Source organism: Ranitomeya imitator, chromosome 4 (genome assembly GCF_032444005.1).
Source record: "Ranitomeya imitator isolate aRanImi1 chromosome 4, aRanImi1.pri, whole genome shotgun sequence".
NCBI lineage: Eukaryota > Metazoa > Chordata > Amphibia > Anura > Dendrobatidae > Ranitomeya > Ranitomeya imitator.
In genome coordinates, this window is record NC_091285.1 from 247,688,073 (window position 1) to 247,701,306 (window position 13,234).

The window sequence follows — 13,234 nt, forward strand, 5'->3', positions numbered from 1 at the left end:
AGTGTTCCGGCGGGACAGGGAAACATCGCGCAGGGAGGGGGCTCCCTGCGTGCTTCCCTGAGACGATTGGTACAAGGCGATGTGCTCACCTTGTACCGAGCGTCTCCTCCCTGCAGGCCCCGGATCCAAAATGGCCTCGGGGCTACTTCCGAGTCCTGCAGGGAGGTGGCTTACCAAGTGCCTGCTCAGAGCAGGCACTGGTAAGCCAGGAGCAGTGCACGTCAGATCGCTGATCTGACACAGTGCTCTGCAAAGTGTCAGATCAGCGATCTGTCACTATACAGTGATGTCCCCCTTGGACAAAGTAAAAAATTTTTTTTAAAATGTGTAAAAAAAAATAAAAAAATTCCTAAATAAGGAAAAAAATATATATATTGTTCCCATAAATACATTTCTTTATCTAAACAAAAAACAAACAAAAGTACACATATTTTTTAGTATCGCCGCGTCCGTAACGACCCGACCTATAAAACTGTCCCACTAGTTAACCCCTTCAGTGAACACTGTAAAAAAAAAAAAGAGTCAAAAAACAACGCTTTATTATCATACCGCCGAACAAAAAGTGGAATAACACGTGATCAAAAAGACGGATATAAATAACCATGGTACCGCTGAAAACGTCATCTTGTCCTGCAAAAAAATGAGCCGCCATACAGCATCATCAGCAAAAAAAATTAAAAAGTTCTAGCTCTCAGAATAAAGCGATGCATAAACAATTATTTTTTCTATAAAATAGTTTTTATCGTATAAAAGCGCCAAAACATAAAAAAAAATCTAAAGGAGCTATCGCTGTAATCGTACTGACCCGAAGAATAAAACTGCTTTATCCATTTAACCAAACGTGGAATGGTATAAACGCCTCCCCTAAAAGAAATTCATGAATAGCTGGTTTTTGGTCATTCTGCTTCACAAAAATCGGAATAAAAAGCGAAAAAAAAAATGTCACATGCCCAAAAATGGTACCAATAAAAACGTCAACTCGTCCCACAAAAAACAAGACCTCACATGACTATGTGGACCAAAATATGGAAAAATTATGTCTAAAAATTTGGTAACGCAAAAAATATTTTTTCCAATAAAAAGCGTATTTTAGTGTGTGACTGCTGCCAATCATAAAAATCCGCTAAAAAACCCGCTATAAAAGTAAATCAAACCCCCCTTCATCACCCCCTTAGTTAGGGAAACATAAAAAAATTTAAAAAATGTATTTACCGTATTTTTCGCTTTGTAAGACGCTCCGGATTATAAAACGCACCCCAAATTTTGAGGAGAAAAATTATTAAAAAAAAGTTTTTTTCCTAATTGGTGGGGCGTCTTATAATCCATGCGTCTTATTACTCACCAGGGGTTGTGGCTGCAGTGGATCAGGGTCCCAGGGTCGTTGCTGGAGGCAGGAGTGGAGCATTGCTGCAGGCTGGGATGAGGGTGTCTGCAGGGGGGCTCCTGTGCTGCAAGGGGGCTCCTGTGCTGCAGGCTGGGATGAGGGGGTCTGCAGGGGGGCTCCTGTGCTGCAGGGGGGCTCCTGTGCTGCAGGCCTGTCTCCGGGGCTGCAGGCCTGTCTCCGGGGCTGCAGGCCTGTCTCCGGGGCTGCAGGGGGCTATGGCGACATTTTGTGAAAGACCAGAGCCCCCCGGCAGTTCGTCCGTGCGTTCCTGTATGACTGACTCTGGGAAAATGGCCGCCAGAATCTCGAGAGATGAGATCTCAACACTGAAATCTCATCTCCTGAGATTCCGGTGGCCATTTTCCCGAAGTCAGTCATACAGGAACGCATGGACGAACTGCTGGGGGCTCTGGTCTTTCACAAAATGTCGCCAGAGCCCCCCACAGCACCGGAGTTTCCAGGATCTCCCAGGGCAGCAGCGGACAACCGCGGCGGCGGGCGACAGCGGCGGACACCCCCTCATCCCAGCCTGTAACGGTAAGCGGTATATCCGCTTTGTAAGACGCACCCCCATTTCCCCCCCAAATTTGGGGGAAATAAAGTGCGTCTTACAAAGCGGAAAATACGGTAATTCCATTTTCCCATTAGGGCTAGGGTTAGGGCTGGGGGTGTGGTTAGGGTTGGGGATAGGGCTACAGTTAGGGTTGGGGCTAAAGTTAGGGCTGGGGCTAAAGTTAGGGTTTGGGTTGGGGCTAAAGCTAGGGTTTGGATTACATTTACGGTTGGGATTAGGGGTGTGTCAGGGTTAGGGGTGTGGTTAGGGTTATGGTTGGGATTAGGGTTAGTGGTATGTTTGGGATAGGGTTTCAGTTAGAATTGGGGGTTTCCACTGTTTAGGCACATCAGGGCTCTCCAAAAGCGACATGGCATCCGATATCAATTCTAGCCAATTCTGCGTTGAAAAAGTAAAACAGTGCTCCTTCCCTTCCGAGCTCTCCTATGCGCCAAAACAGGGGTTTACCCCAACATATGGGGTACCAGCATACTCAGGACAAATTGGACAACAATTATTGGGGTCCAATATGTCTTGTTACCCTTAGGAAAAATATTTTTGAGGGGCTAAAAAAACATTTTTGTGGGAAAAAAAATAATTTTTATTTTCACGACCCTGCGTTATAAACTGTAGTGAAACACTTGGGGGTCTAGATAAGTTCCTTGTGGGGTCTATGTTCCAATATGGGGTCACTTGTGGGGGTTTTCTAATGTTTAGGTACATCAGGGGCTCTGCAAATGCAACGTGACGCCTGCAGACCAATCCAAGTCTGCATTCCAAATGGTGTCCCTACCCTTCCGAGCTCTGCCATGCGGCCAAACGGTGGTTCCCCCCCACATATGGGGTATCAGCGTACTCAGGACAAATTGGACAACTTTTGGGGACCAATTTCTCCTGTTACCCTTGGGAGAATACAAAACTGGGCCCTAAAAAAGAATTTTTGTGGAAAAAAAAAGCATTTTTATTTTCACAGCTCTGTGTCAAACTGTAGTGAAACACTTGGGGGTTCAAAGCTCTCACAACACATCTAGATAAGATCCTTAGGGGTCTACTTTCCAAAATGGTGTCACTTGTGGGGGGTTTCAATGTTTAGGCACATCAGGGGCTCCCCAACGCTACATGGCATCCCATCTCAATTCCAGCCAATTTTGCATTGAAAAGTCAAACGGAGCTCCTTCCCTTCCAAGCTCTGCCATGCACCCAAACAGTGGTTTACCCCCACATATGGGGTATCCGCGTTCTCAGGACAAATTGCACAACAACGTTTGGGGTACAATTTCTTCTGGTAACCTTAGGAAAATAAAAAATTGGAGGTGAAAAATTCACGTTTGTGAAAAAATATATTTTATTTTTACGGCTCTACATTAAACACTTCTGTGAAGCACTTGGTGCGTCAAAGTGCTCATCACACATCTAGATCAGTTCCTTAAGGGGGTCTACTTTCCAAATTAGTGTCACTTGTGGGGGGGGGGGTTTCAATGTTTAGGCACATTAGTGGCTCTCCAAGCGCAACATGGCATCCCATCTCAATTCCAGCCAATTTTGCATTGAAAAGTCAAATGGTGCTCCTTCCCTTCCGAGCTCTGCCATGCGCCCAAACAGTGGTTTACCCCCACTTATAGGGTATCGTGGTACTCAAGGCAAATTATACAACAATTTTTGGGGTCCATTTTCTCCTGTTACCCTTGGTAAAATTAAACAAACTGGAGCTGAAGTAAATTTTTTGTGAAAAAAAATTGAATGTTCATTTTTTTTCAAACATTCCAAAAATTCCTGTGAAGCACCAGAAGGGTTAATAAACTTCTTGAATGTGGTTTTGAACACCTTGAGGGGTGCAGTTTTTAGAATGGTGTCATACTTGGTTATTTTCTATCATATAGACCCCTCAAAATGACTTCAAATGTGATGTGGTCCCTAAAAAACAAATGGTGTTGTAAAAATGAGAAATTGCTGGTCAACTTTTAACCCTTATAACTCCCTAAGAAAAAAAAAATGTTGGTTCCAAAATTGTGCTGATATAAAGTAGACATGTGAGAAATTTTACTTACCGTATATACTCGAGTATAAGCCGAGATTTTCAGCCCATTTTTTTGGGCTGAAAGTCCCCCTCTCGGCTTATACTCGAGTCATATACCCGGGTGTCAGCAGGGGAGGGGGAGCGGGGGCCGTGTAATCATACTTACCTGCTGCGGCGCGGTCCCTGCAGTCCCTGGCTTCTCCGGCGCTGCAGATTCTTCCTGTACTCATTACAGAAATGGCACTGTACTCATTACAGAAATGAATAGGCGGCTCCACCCCCATAGGGGAGGAGCCGCATATTCATTGCTGTAAATGATCGGTGCCATGTAACCGCTCAATTACAGGAAGAAGCTGCAGCGCCGGAGAAGCCAGGGACTGCAGGGACCGCGCCGCAGCAGGTAAGGGGAGCGCAGCGCTATAATTACCTGCTCCTCGCTCCGGTACGGCTCCGTCTGCAGCGTCCTCTAGCAGTGACGCTCAGGTTAGAGGGCGCGGTGACGTAGTCAGTGCGCGCCCTCTGCTGAGCGTCAGTGCTGGAGACGGAGCCGCACGAGGAGCAGGTAATTATTGAAAGCGCCGGCGTCCTGAGAAGAGAGGTGAGTATGTGATTTTTTTTTTTTTTTTTAATGGCAGCACCAGCAGCATTCTAAGGAGCACCTATGGGGCCATAATGAAAGGTGCAGAGCATATATGGGGCAGCATTCTAAGGAGCACCTATGGGGCCATAATCAAAGGTGCAGAGCATATATGGCACAGCATTCTAAGGAGCACTTATGGGGCCATAAAGGTGCAGAGCATATATGGGGCACAGCATTCTAAGGAGCACCTATGGGGCCATAATCAAAGGTGCAGAGCATATATGGCACAGCATTCTAAGGAGCACCTATGGGGCCATAATCAAAGGTGCAGAGCATATATGGCACAGCATTATAAGGAACACCTATGGGGCCATAATCAAAGGTGCAGAGCATATATGGGGCACAGCATTCTAAGGAGCACCTATGGGGCCATAATCAAAGGTGCAGAGCATATATGGGGCACAGCATTATAAGGAGCACCTATGGGGCCATAATCAAAGGTGCAGAGCATATATGGCACAGCATTATAAGGAACACCTATGGGGCCATAATCAAAGGTGCAGAGCATATATGGCACAGCATTATAAGGGGCACCTATGGGGCCATAATCAAAGGTGCAGAGCATATATGGCACAGCATTCTAAGGAGCACCTATGGGGCCATAATCAAAGGTGCAGAGCATATATGGCACAGCATTATAAGGAACACCTATGGGGTCATAATCAAAGGTGCAGAGCATATATGACACAGCATTATAAGGGGCACCTATGGGGCCATAATCAAAGGTGCAGAGCATATATGGCACAGCATTATAAGGAGCATTTATGGGGCCATAATCAAAGGTGCAGAGCATATATGGCACAGCATTATAAGGGGCACCTATGGGGCCATAATCAAAGGTGCAGAGCATATATGGCACAGCATTCTAAGGAGCACCTATGGGGCCATAATCAAAGGTGCAGAGCATATATGGCACAGCATTATAAGGAACACCTATGGGGCCATAATCAAAGGTGCAGAGCATATATGGCACAGCATTATAAGGAACACCTATGGGGCCATAATCAAAGGTGCAGAGCATATATGGCACAGCATTATAAGGAGCATTTATGGGGCCATAATCAAAGGTGCAGAGCATATATGGCACAGCATTATAAGGAGCATTTATGGGGCCATAATCAAAGGTGCAGAGCATATATGGGGCACAGCATTCTAAGGAGCATTTATGGGGCCATAATCAAAGGTGCAGAGCATATATGGCACAACATTATAAGGAGCATCTATGGGGCCATAATCAAAGGTGCAGAGCATATATGGCACAGCATTCTAAGGAGCACCTATGGGGCCATAATCAAAGGTGCAGAGCATTATATATGGCACAGCATTATAAGGAGCATCTATGGGGCCATAATCAACGGTGCAGAGCATTCTATATAGCACAGTTGTATATGGAGCATCTATGGGGCAATAATGAACGGTATGGAGCATCTATTTTTATTTTTGAAATTCACCGGTAGCTGCTGCATTTTCTACCCTAGGCTTATACTCGAGTCAATAAGTTTTCCCAGTTTTTTGTGGCAAAATTAGGGGGGTCGGCTTATACTCGGGTCGGCTTATACTCGAGTATATACGGTATTAAGAATTTTGTGTGACATACAGTACAGACCAAAAGTTTGGACAAACCTCATTTAAAGATTTTTCTGTATTTTCATGACTATGAAAATTGTACATTCAAACTGAAGACATCAAAACTATGAATTAATATATGTGGAATTATATACTTAACAAAAAAGTGTGAAACAACTGAAATTATGTCTTATATTCTAGGTTCTTCAAAAGTAGCCACCTTTTGCTTTGATGACTGCTTTGCACACTCTTGGCATTCTCTTGATGAGCTTCAAGAGGTAGTCACCGGGAATGGTCTTCCAACAATCCTGAAGGAGTTCCCAGAGATGCTTAGCACTTGTTGGCCCTTTTGCCTTCACTTTGCGGTCCAGCTCACCCCAAACCACCTCGATTGGGTTCAAGTCTAGTGATTGGAATCCAGGTCACCTGGCGTAGCACCCCATCACTCTCCTTCTTGGTCAAATAGCCCTTACACAGCCTGGAGGTGTGTTTGGGGGTCATTGTCCTGTTGAAAAATAAATGATGGTCCAACTAAACGCAAACCGGATGGAATAGCATGCCGCTGCAAGATGCTGTGGTAGCCATGCTGGTTCAGTATGCCTTCAATTTTGAATAGATCCCCAACAGTGTCACCAGCAAAGCACTCCCACACCATCACACCTCCTCCATGCTTCACGGTGGGAACCAGGCATGTAGAGTTCATCCGTTCACCTTTTCTGCGTCGCACAAAGACACGGTGGTTGGAACCAAAGATCTCAAATTTGGACTCATCAGACCAAAGCACAGATTTCCACTGGTCTAATGTCCATTCCTTGTATTCTTTAGCCCAAACAAGTCTCTTCTGCTTGTTGCCTGTCCTTAGCAGTGGTTTCCTAGCAGCTATTTTACCATGAAAGCCTGCTGCACAAAGTCTCCTCTTACAGTTGTTGTAGAGATGTGTCTGCTGCTAGAACTCTATGTGGCATTGACCTGGTCTCTAATCTGAGCTGCTGTTAACCTGTGATTTCTGAGGCTGGTGACTCGGATAAACTTATCCTCAGAAGCAGCGGTGACTTTTGGGTCTTCCTTTCCTGGGGTGGTCCTCATGTGAGCCAGTTTCTTTGTAGCACTTGATGGTTTTTGCAACTGCACTTGAGGACACTTTCAAAGTTTTCCCAATTTTTCGGACTCACCTTCATTTCTTAAAGTAATGATGGCCACTCGTTTTTCTTTACTTAATTTGTATTATGGCAAGAAAAAAGCAGCTAACAGTCTATTCAGTAGGACTATCAGCTGTGTATCCACCAGACTTCTGCACAACACAACTGATGGTCCCAACTCCATTTATAAGGCAAGAAATCCCACTTATTAAACCTGGCAGGGCACACCGGTGAAGTGAAAACCATTCCTAATGACTACCTCTTGAAGCTCATCAAGAGAATGCCAAGAGTGTGCAAAGCAGTCAAAGCAAAAGGTGGCTACCTTGAAGAACCTAGAATATAAGACATATTTTCAACTGTTTCACACTTTTTTGTTAAGTATATAATTCCATGTGTGTTAATTCAGAGTTTTGATGCCTTCAGTGTGAATTTACAATTTTCAGAGTCATGAAAATACAGAAAAATCTTTAAATGAGAAAGTGTGTCCAAACTTTTGGTCTGTACTGTATCTCTGTGATTTAAGGGCATAAAAATTCAAAGTTGGAAAATTGCAAAATTTTCTAAATTTTTGCCAAATTTCCATTTTTTTCACAAATAAACGCAGGTAATATCAAAGAAATTTTACCACTATCATGCAGTACAATATGTCTCGAGAAAACAATGTTAGAATCACCGGGATCCGTTGAAGCGTTCCAGAGTTATAACCTCATAAAAGAACAGTGGTCAGAATTGTAAAAATTGGCCCGGTCATTAACGTTCAAACCACCCTCGGGGCTTAAGGGGTTAAGGACTTATTTTAAAGAGCCTTTCACTTCGGCCCTAATCATGGCCCTGAGGCTAGAGTCAAAGTCAGGGGTTTCATAGTCTTTTGGATACAGTCCACGCAGAGGTTTTTCTGCCACTGGACTGCTAGCGGGATTTTACAGAGGGCACATTCTTTGTTCTTTGACTTGGTGCTAGTCTTCCTCGGCGCCTAGCAAGTAAGCAGAAAATGTAGCCCATTACCACCAAGGTGACATTCACGAAGATCACCCACCAACCGCTGACAATCAAGGGTACCGGATTTGAGGCTGGTCAGGAGCACGGACAATGTCTCTCCTAGAAGCTGAGGAGTCCAGCGACCTCCGGTCAGGGCGACTGCCGCTTCTTCCACTTGAGCGTCTACTTCTCTTAGTATGTGACCAGGCATAGCACCTCGTAAGGGCTCTTGCTGCTGCTGCAGTAATGTCTGCTGCTGTTGCTGCTGCTCCATACCATCCTCCATAATGGAGAGCTCTGTAGATGTGAGCGCTTACTCTGTGGATCCACCACCTTTTAAAGGGTGATCCACCCTGCTCACCGCCTCTTCCGGTAATCATTTCGCTCCTCCCCCGCCTCTGCACCCCACCAAGAACCGCCAAAAGGCCCTGAATCCCGGCCGGCGTCCGTCCATGGGCGCCGCCATCTTGGATCCGACACGCAGCACTGACGTCACGCGGGCATGCTCATTCCCAGCGTGCCTTGCGCATGATGCCTGCCGCGCACCCGGAAGTTAAGCCTAGAGACAAAGGCGGCCAGCAGAGGGGGGAGAGAGCGGCGTGGCAGAAAAGCCTCAGGATCCCGGACTGCGCTGGACCTACCCCCGACCGTGCGCGAAAGCCCCACAGGACCTGCGAACGGAACACTGCCTGTTTTTCCAGTGCTGGGACAGGAGTGGGTAAGTGGAAATCTTCAAAAAACCGCCGTGATTTCAGAACTAGGGCTCCCATCAGGACAGGAAACCCAACTGAAGCGAGGGACCGCCCTTTCATTTCAGTAGGTTTCCTGTCCTGGCTGGGCGGATCCCTCTCTCAGGTGTACCGTCATGGGGGAAGGGAAAAATACGGTAGTTCTAGTGAATCAGCAAGGTCACTTGCATGCAAAAAATTTGCAAGCAGACAGTGCTTCAAAATTCTATTAAGATTTCTCTTTGTTTTCATTTCACTTTAGATGCATCAAGACAAATTGAGATATTGAGAGAAATCAGTAGAGAAAGATTCCTACTACATCTCTTGCTTCTCAATTAATCCTACAAAGATATCCATAACCTGTCTCCTCCATAGATCTCTGAACTAATCTCCCGATATCTTCCCTCACGTAATCTCCTGTCCTCCTAAGACCTCCTTCTCTCCTCCACACTTATTCGCTCCTCACCCAACCGCCTCCAAGACTTCTCCCGAATATCCCCCATCTTCTGGAATTCTTTGCCCCAACACGTCCGACTATCAACCACATTCGGATCCTTCAGACAGAACCTGAAAACCCACCTCTTCAGGGAAGCCTACAGCCTGCACTGGCCCTGCTGCCTCCTCACCAACACCGGAGCTCCTTCAACCCTCAACCTATTGTCTCCTTCCCCATGATGCTGTAGAATGTAAGCCCGCAAGGGCGTGGTCCTCGCCCCTCTGTATCAGTCTGTAATTGTTAGCAGTGGCGTAACTACAAAGTTATGGGCCCTGGTGCGAACTTTCAAATGGACCCCCCGCCAAAATATTTTCCACCCAAATCCACATCCTGCCCCATCTACCTCCACATTCTGCCCCATCTGTCTCCACATTCTGCCCCACTTGAATCCACATTCTGCCCCATTTGGACTCCACATTCTGCCCTATTTGGACTCCATATTCTGCCCCATCTGAATACACATCTCATCGGAACAGCAGGAACCAGAAATCTGCTGCTGGCTGATACCAGAGAACACGAGCTGCACACAACCAGGACTGAGCTGCTGCTGAGAGCTGAAGGACCTGTGGTGACGTCATTGTCATGTGATCAGGAGGCGGAGCTGATAAAGGGTGAATGACCTATGATAATGATGACGTCACCACAGGTCCTTCAGCCCTTCCTTTCTAACAGTTCAGGTGTCGGCTGCTGAGTTGATGTGTGCGCCCAGCAGGTCATGTGGAGGGCAGGTCTGTCTTTTGCAGTGTGGGAGGAATCACCTGCGCGGCAACAGTTTTGAACTTTTTGCTGATGTTGGCGTTCATCTGACCTGCCGGGCCCCTGACCCCCCCGGGCCCGGTCGCAGTGGCGACTGCTGCGACCGTGGTAGTGAAGACCCCTGATTGTTAGTTTGCTTACTGTGAGTGATAACTGTAATTTGCATGTAACCCCTTCTCATGTGCAGCACCATGGAATCAATGGTGCTATATAAATAATAATAATCCGAAGAAACAGCCCTCAGCCTTCAATAAACAGAACTAAGCAGTGAGACCTAGTGATTAGTGAGCTCAAGCAAGTTATTAGAAGATCATATTCAGCTCTGGGCAGAGAAATCGTGCTACTAGGCCAAAAATGTTTGGTTGCCAAACAGCAAATTTCCACAGAATGTTGCCAATTTGCACATCATGCATGCAGATATTGAATGGATATGCAAATCACAATTTTTTTAGTTGATTACATTTAAAAAGTATATGTTTTAGAAATCCGTTCATACATGAATTGGTCTCATTTAATATCACTACAGCATCTGCTGCTACCCGTGGATGTTTTTGAGCTGCAACAACATTATTTTATAAAGCCTTACCTGGTAAACCTGCAGCCATATGAATGGCTATGCAGTTTTCCCATGCAAAAACAACGGGCCCTAGTCACCAGTGTCATCATGACATCAATAATACAGATAGCTAAGGAAACATGTGAATAGTGGTGCTGGAGCTTTAATAGGAAGGTAATGCTTTTATTAGTTAATTTCACACATAAATGCCATGTCAATTTCTAGGGAAAAAACCCAAACTTTCCAATATAGTTACCTTGACTCTTAAAAGGAATAGGACTTAAAGGGAAGATATATTCATCCAAGAATGATGGTGGATGGATAAGTATTTCAGCAGGTAGAGCGGAATTGCTAGAAAACAACAAGTTAGAAAGGTAAAACTAGTTTCAAGTAAATGACAGTGAGAATCAGTGCTCGGCTCATGTTTTTCTCTTCTACAATTTTATCCTATTGTAACAAAGATACCTGACCATCGTTCGATAAATCACATACTAGTTGCTGAGAAAACAAGTAAATGTTTGCATGTTGCTAAAAAGTTTAGACACCTCTCACCCACCCTTCAATTTACCGGCTTTACATACAAAGAAAGCTGTGAAATTGCACCATATACAAATTACAAAAGGAAGTGAGAACATGAACAATGTTTGTTAGCAACCTTAGCATCAAAATGGATATCTGTCATCAGGTTTTTGTTGCCCCATCTGAATTCCAGCAATATGTCACTTACTGAGTTGCTTGCTGTAGTTTGGATATATCACTGTTTAATTGATGATGACAATTTCCTTATTTAAAAAAAATAAAAAATGATGAGCTTTGTATAACCCCTGATTGACCGCTTTCTGCTTATGTACAGTGTTGGTCGAAGGGTACAGGCAACTCACGAAAATCAAGCCCCCCTGACTAAAGGTACCGTCACACTCAGTGACGCTGCAGCGATATAGACAACGATCCGACCTAAGCTAGATCGCTGGAGCGTCGCTGTTTAGGTCGCTGTAGAGACATCAAACACAGCAACTCCAGAACGATGCAGGAGCGATCCAGTGATGTAACGGCGACTCACTTATCGTTCTCGCTCCATGTAAAAACGTTGCTGGCGTCGTTGCTTTTGATGTCAAACATGACGATACACGCCAATCTAGCGACCAAATAAAGTTCTGGACTTCTAGCTCCGACCAGCGATATAACAGCGGGATCCAGATCGCTGCTGCGTGTCAAACAACGAGATCGCTATCCAGGACGCTGCAACGTCACGGATCGTTGTCGTTCTCATTGCAATGTTGCTGAGTGTGATGGTACCTTAAGGCTGTGAGAGCAGGAGTTATTTATCTGTCTTAACTCCATTTTAATTATTCTATGTGCATCTCCTCTTCTGCTAAATGGATTCTGAGGCAGTAGGTAAGTTTTGAGATAAGGGGTTTGAGGAATTTCTTTGTCTTAGGGTACCGTCACACTATAACATTTTGATCGCTACGACGGTACGATTCGTGACGTTCCAGCGATATCGTTACGATATCGCTGTGTCTGACACGCAGCAGCGATCAGGGATCCTGCTGAGAATCGTACGTCGTAGCAGATCGTATGGAACTTTCTTTCATCGCTGGATCTCCCGCTGTCATCGCTAGATCGGTGTGTGTGACACCGATCTAGCGATGCGATCCAGCGATGCGTTCGCTTGTAACCAGGGTAAACATCGGGTAACTAAGCGCAGGACCGCGCTTAGTTACCCGATGTTTACCCTGGTTACAAGCGTTAAACTAAAAAAAAACAAACAGCACATACTTACATTCTGGTGTCCGTCAGGTCCCTTGCCGTCTGCTTCCCGCACTGTGACTGCCGGCCGTAAAGTGAAAGCAGAGCACAGCGGCTGTGCTTTCACTTTCACTTTACGGCCGGCAGTCACTGAGTGCGGGAACCAGACTGCAAGGGACCTGACGGACACCAGAATGTAAGTATGTGCTGTTTGTTTTTTTTTAGTTTAACACTTGTAACCAGGGTAAACATCGGGTAACTAAGCGCGGTCCTGCGCTTAGTTACCCGATGTTTACCCTGGTTACCCAGGGACCTCGGCATCGTTGGTCGCTGGAGAGCTGTCTGTGTGACAGCTCCCCAGCGACCACACTACGATTTACTTACGATCACGGCCAGGTCATATCGCTGGTCGTGATCGTAGGTAAATCGTATAGTGTGACGGTACCCTTAGACGCTTAGAGATAGCACACAGCAAAGTGAAAGTAAGGTGTGTCTGTTCATAGTAAGTGGGTCCATTATTGGTAGACCAAGAACCCAGGGCAGAGCTTGTGTACGGTGTTGAATGCTTGTGTATTGTATGGGGAGTGTGAATTTGACATTTTACTGGACATCTGTTCCTGAGGTTGGTTTGTTAGCCGATTGTATCCAGTGGAGCGGACGTTTGTGATTGAT

At 45.6% G+C, this 13,234-nt stretch overlaps 1 protein-coding gene across 2 annotated transcripts in view; it reads right to left on the reverse strand.

The window, feature by feature from the left end:
• Positions 1 to 13,234, reverse strand: part of SCAF11 (SR-related CTD associated factor 11) — a 207,905-nt gene that overhangs the window by 75,826 nt on the left and 118,845 nt on the right. For both annotated transcript variants that reach the window (XM_069764481.1, XM_069764483.1), the window contains exon 10: positions 11,070 to 11,164. In XM_069764481.1, coding sequence (XP_069620582.1) covers positions 11,070 to 11,164 — 95 coding nt within the window. The remainder of the gene's footprint in view (positions 1 to 11,069; positions 11,165 to 13,234) is intronic.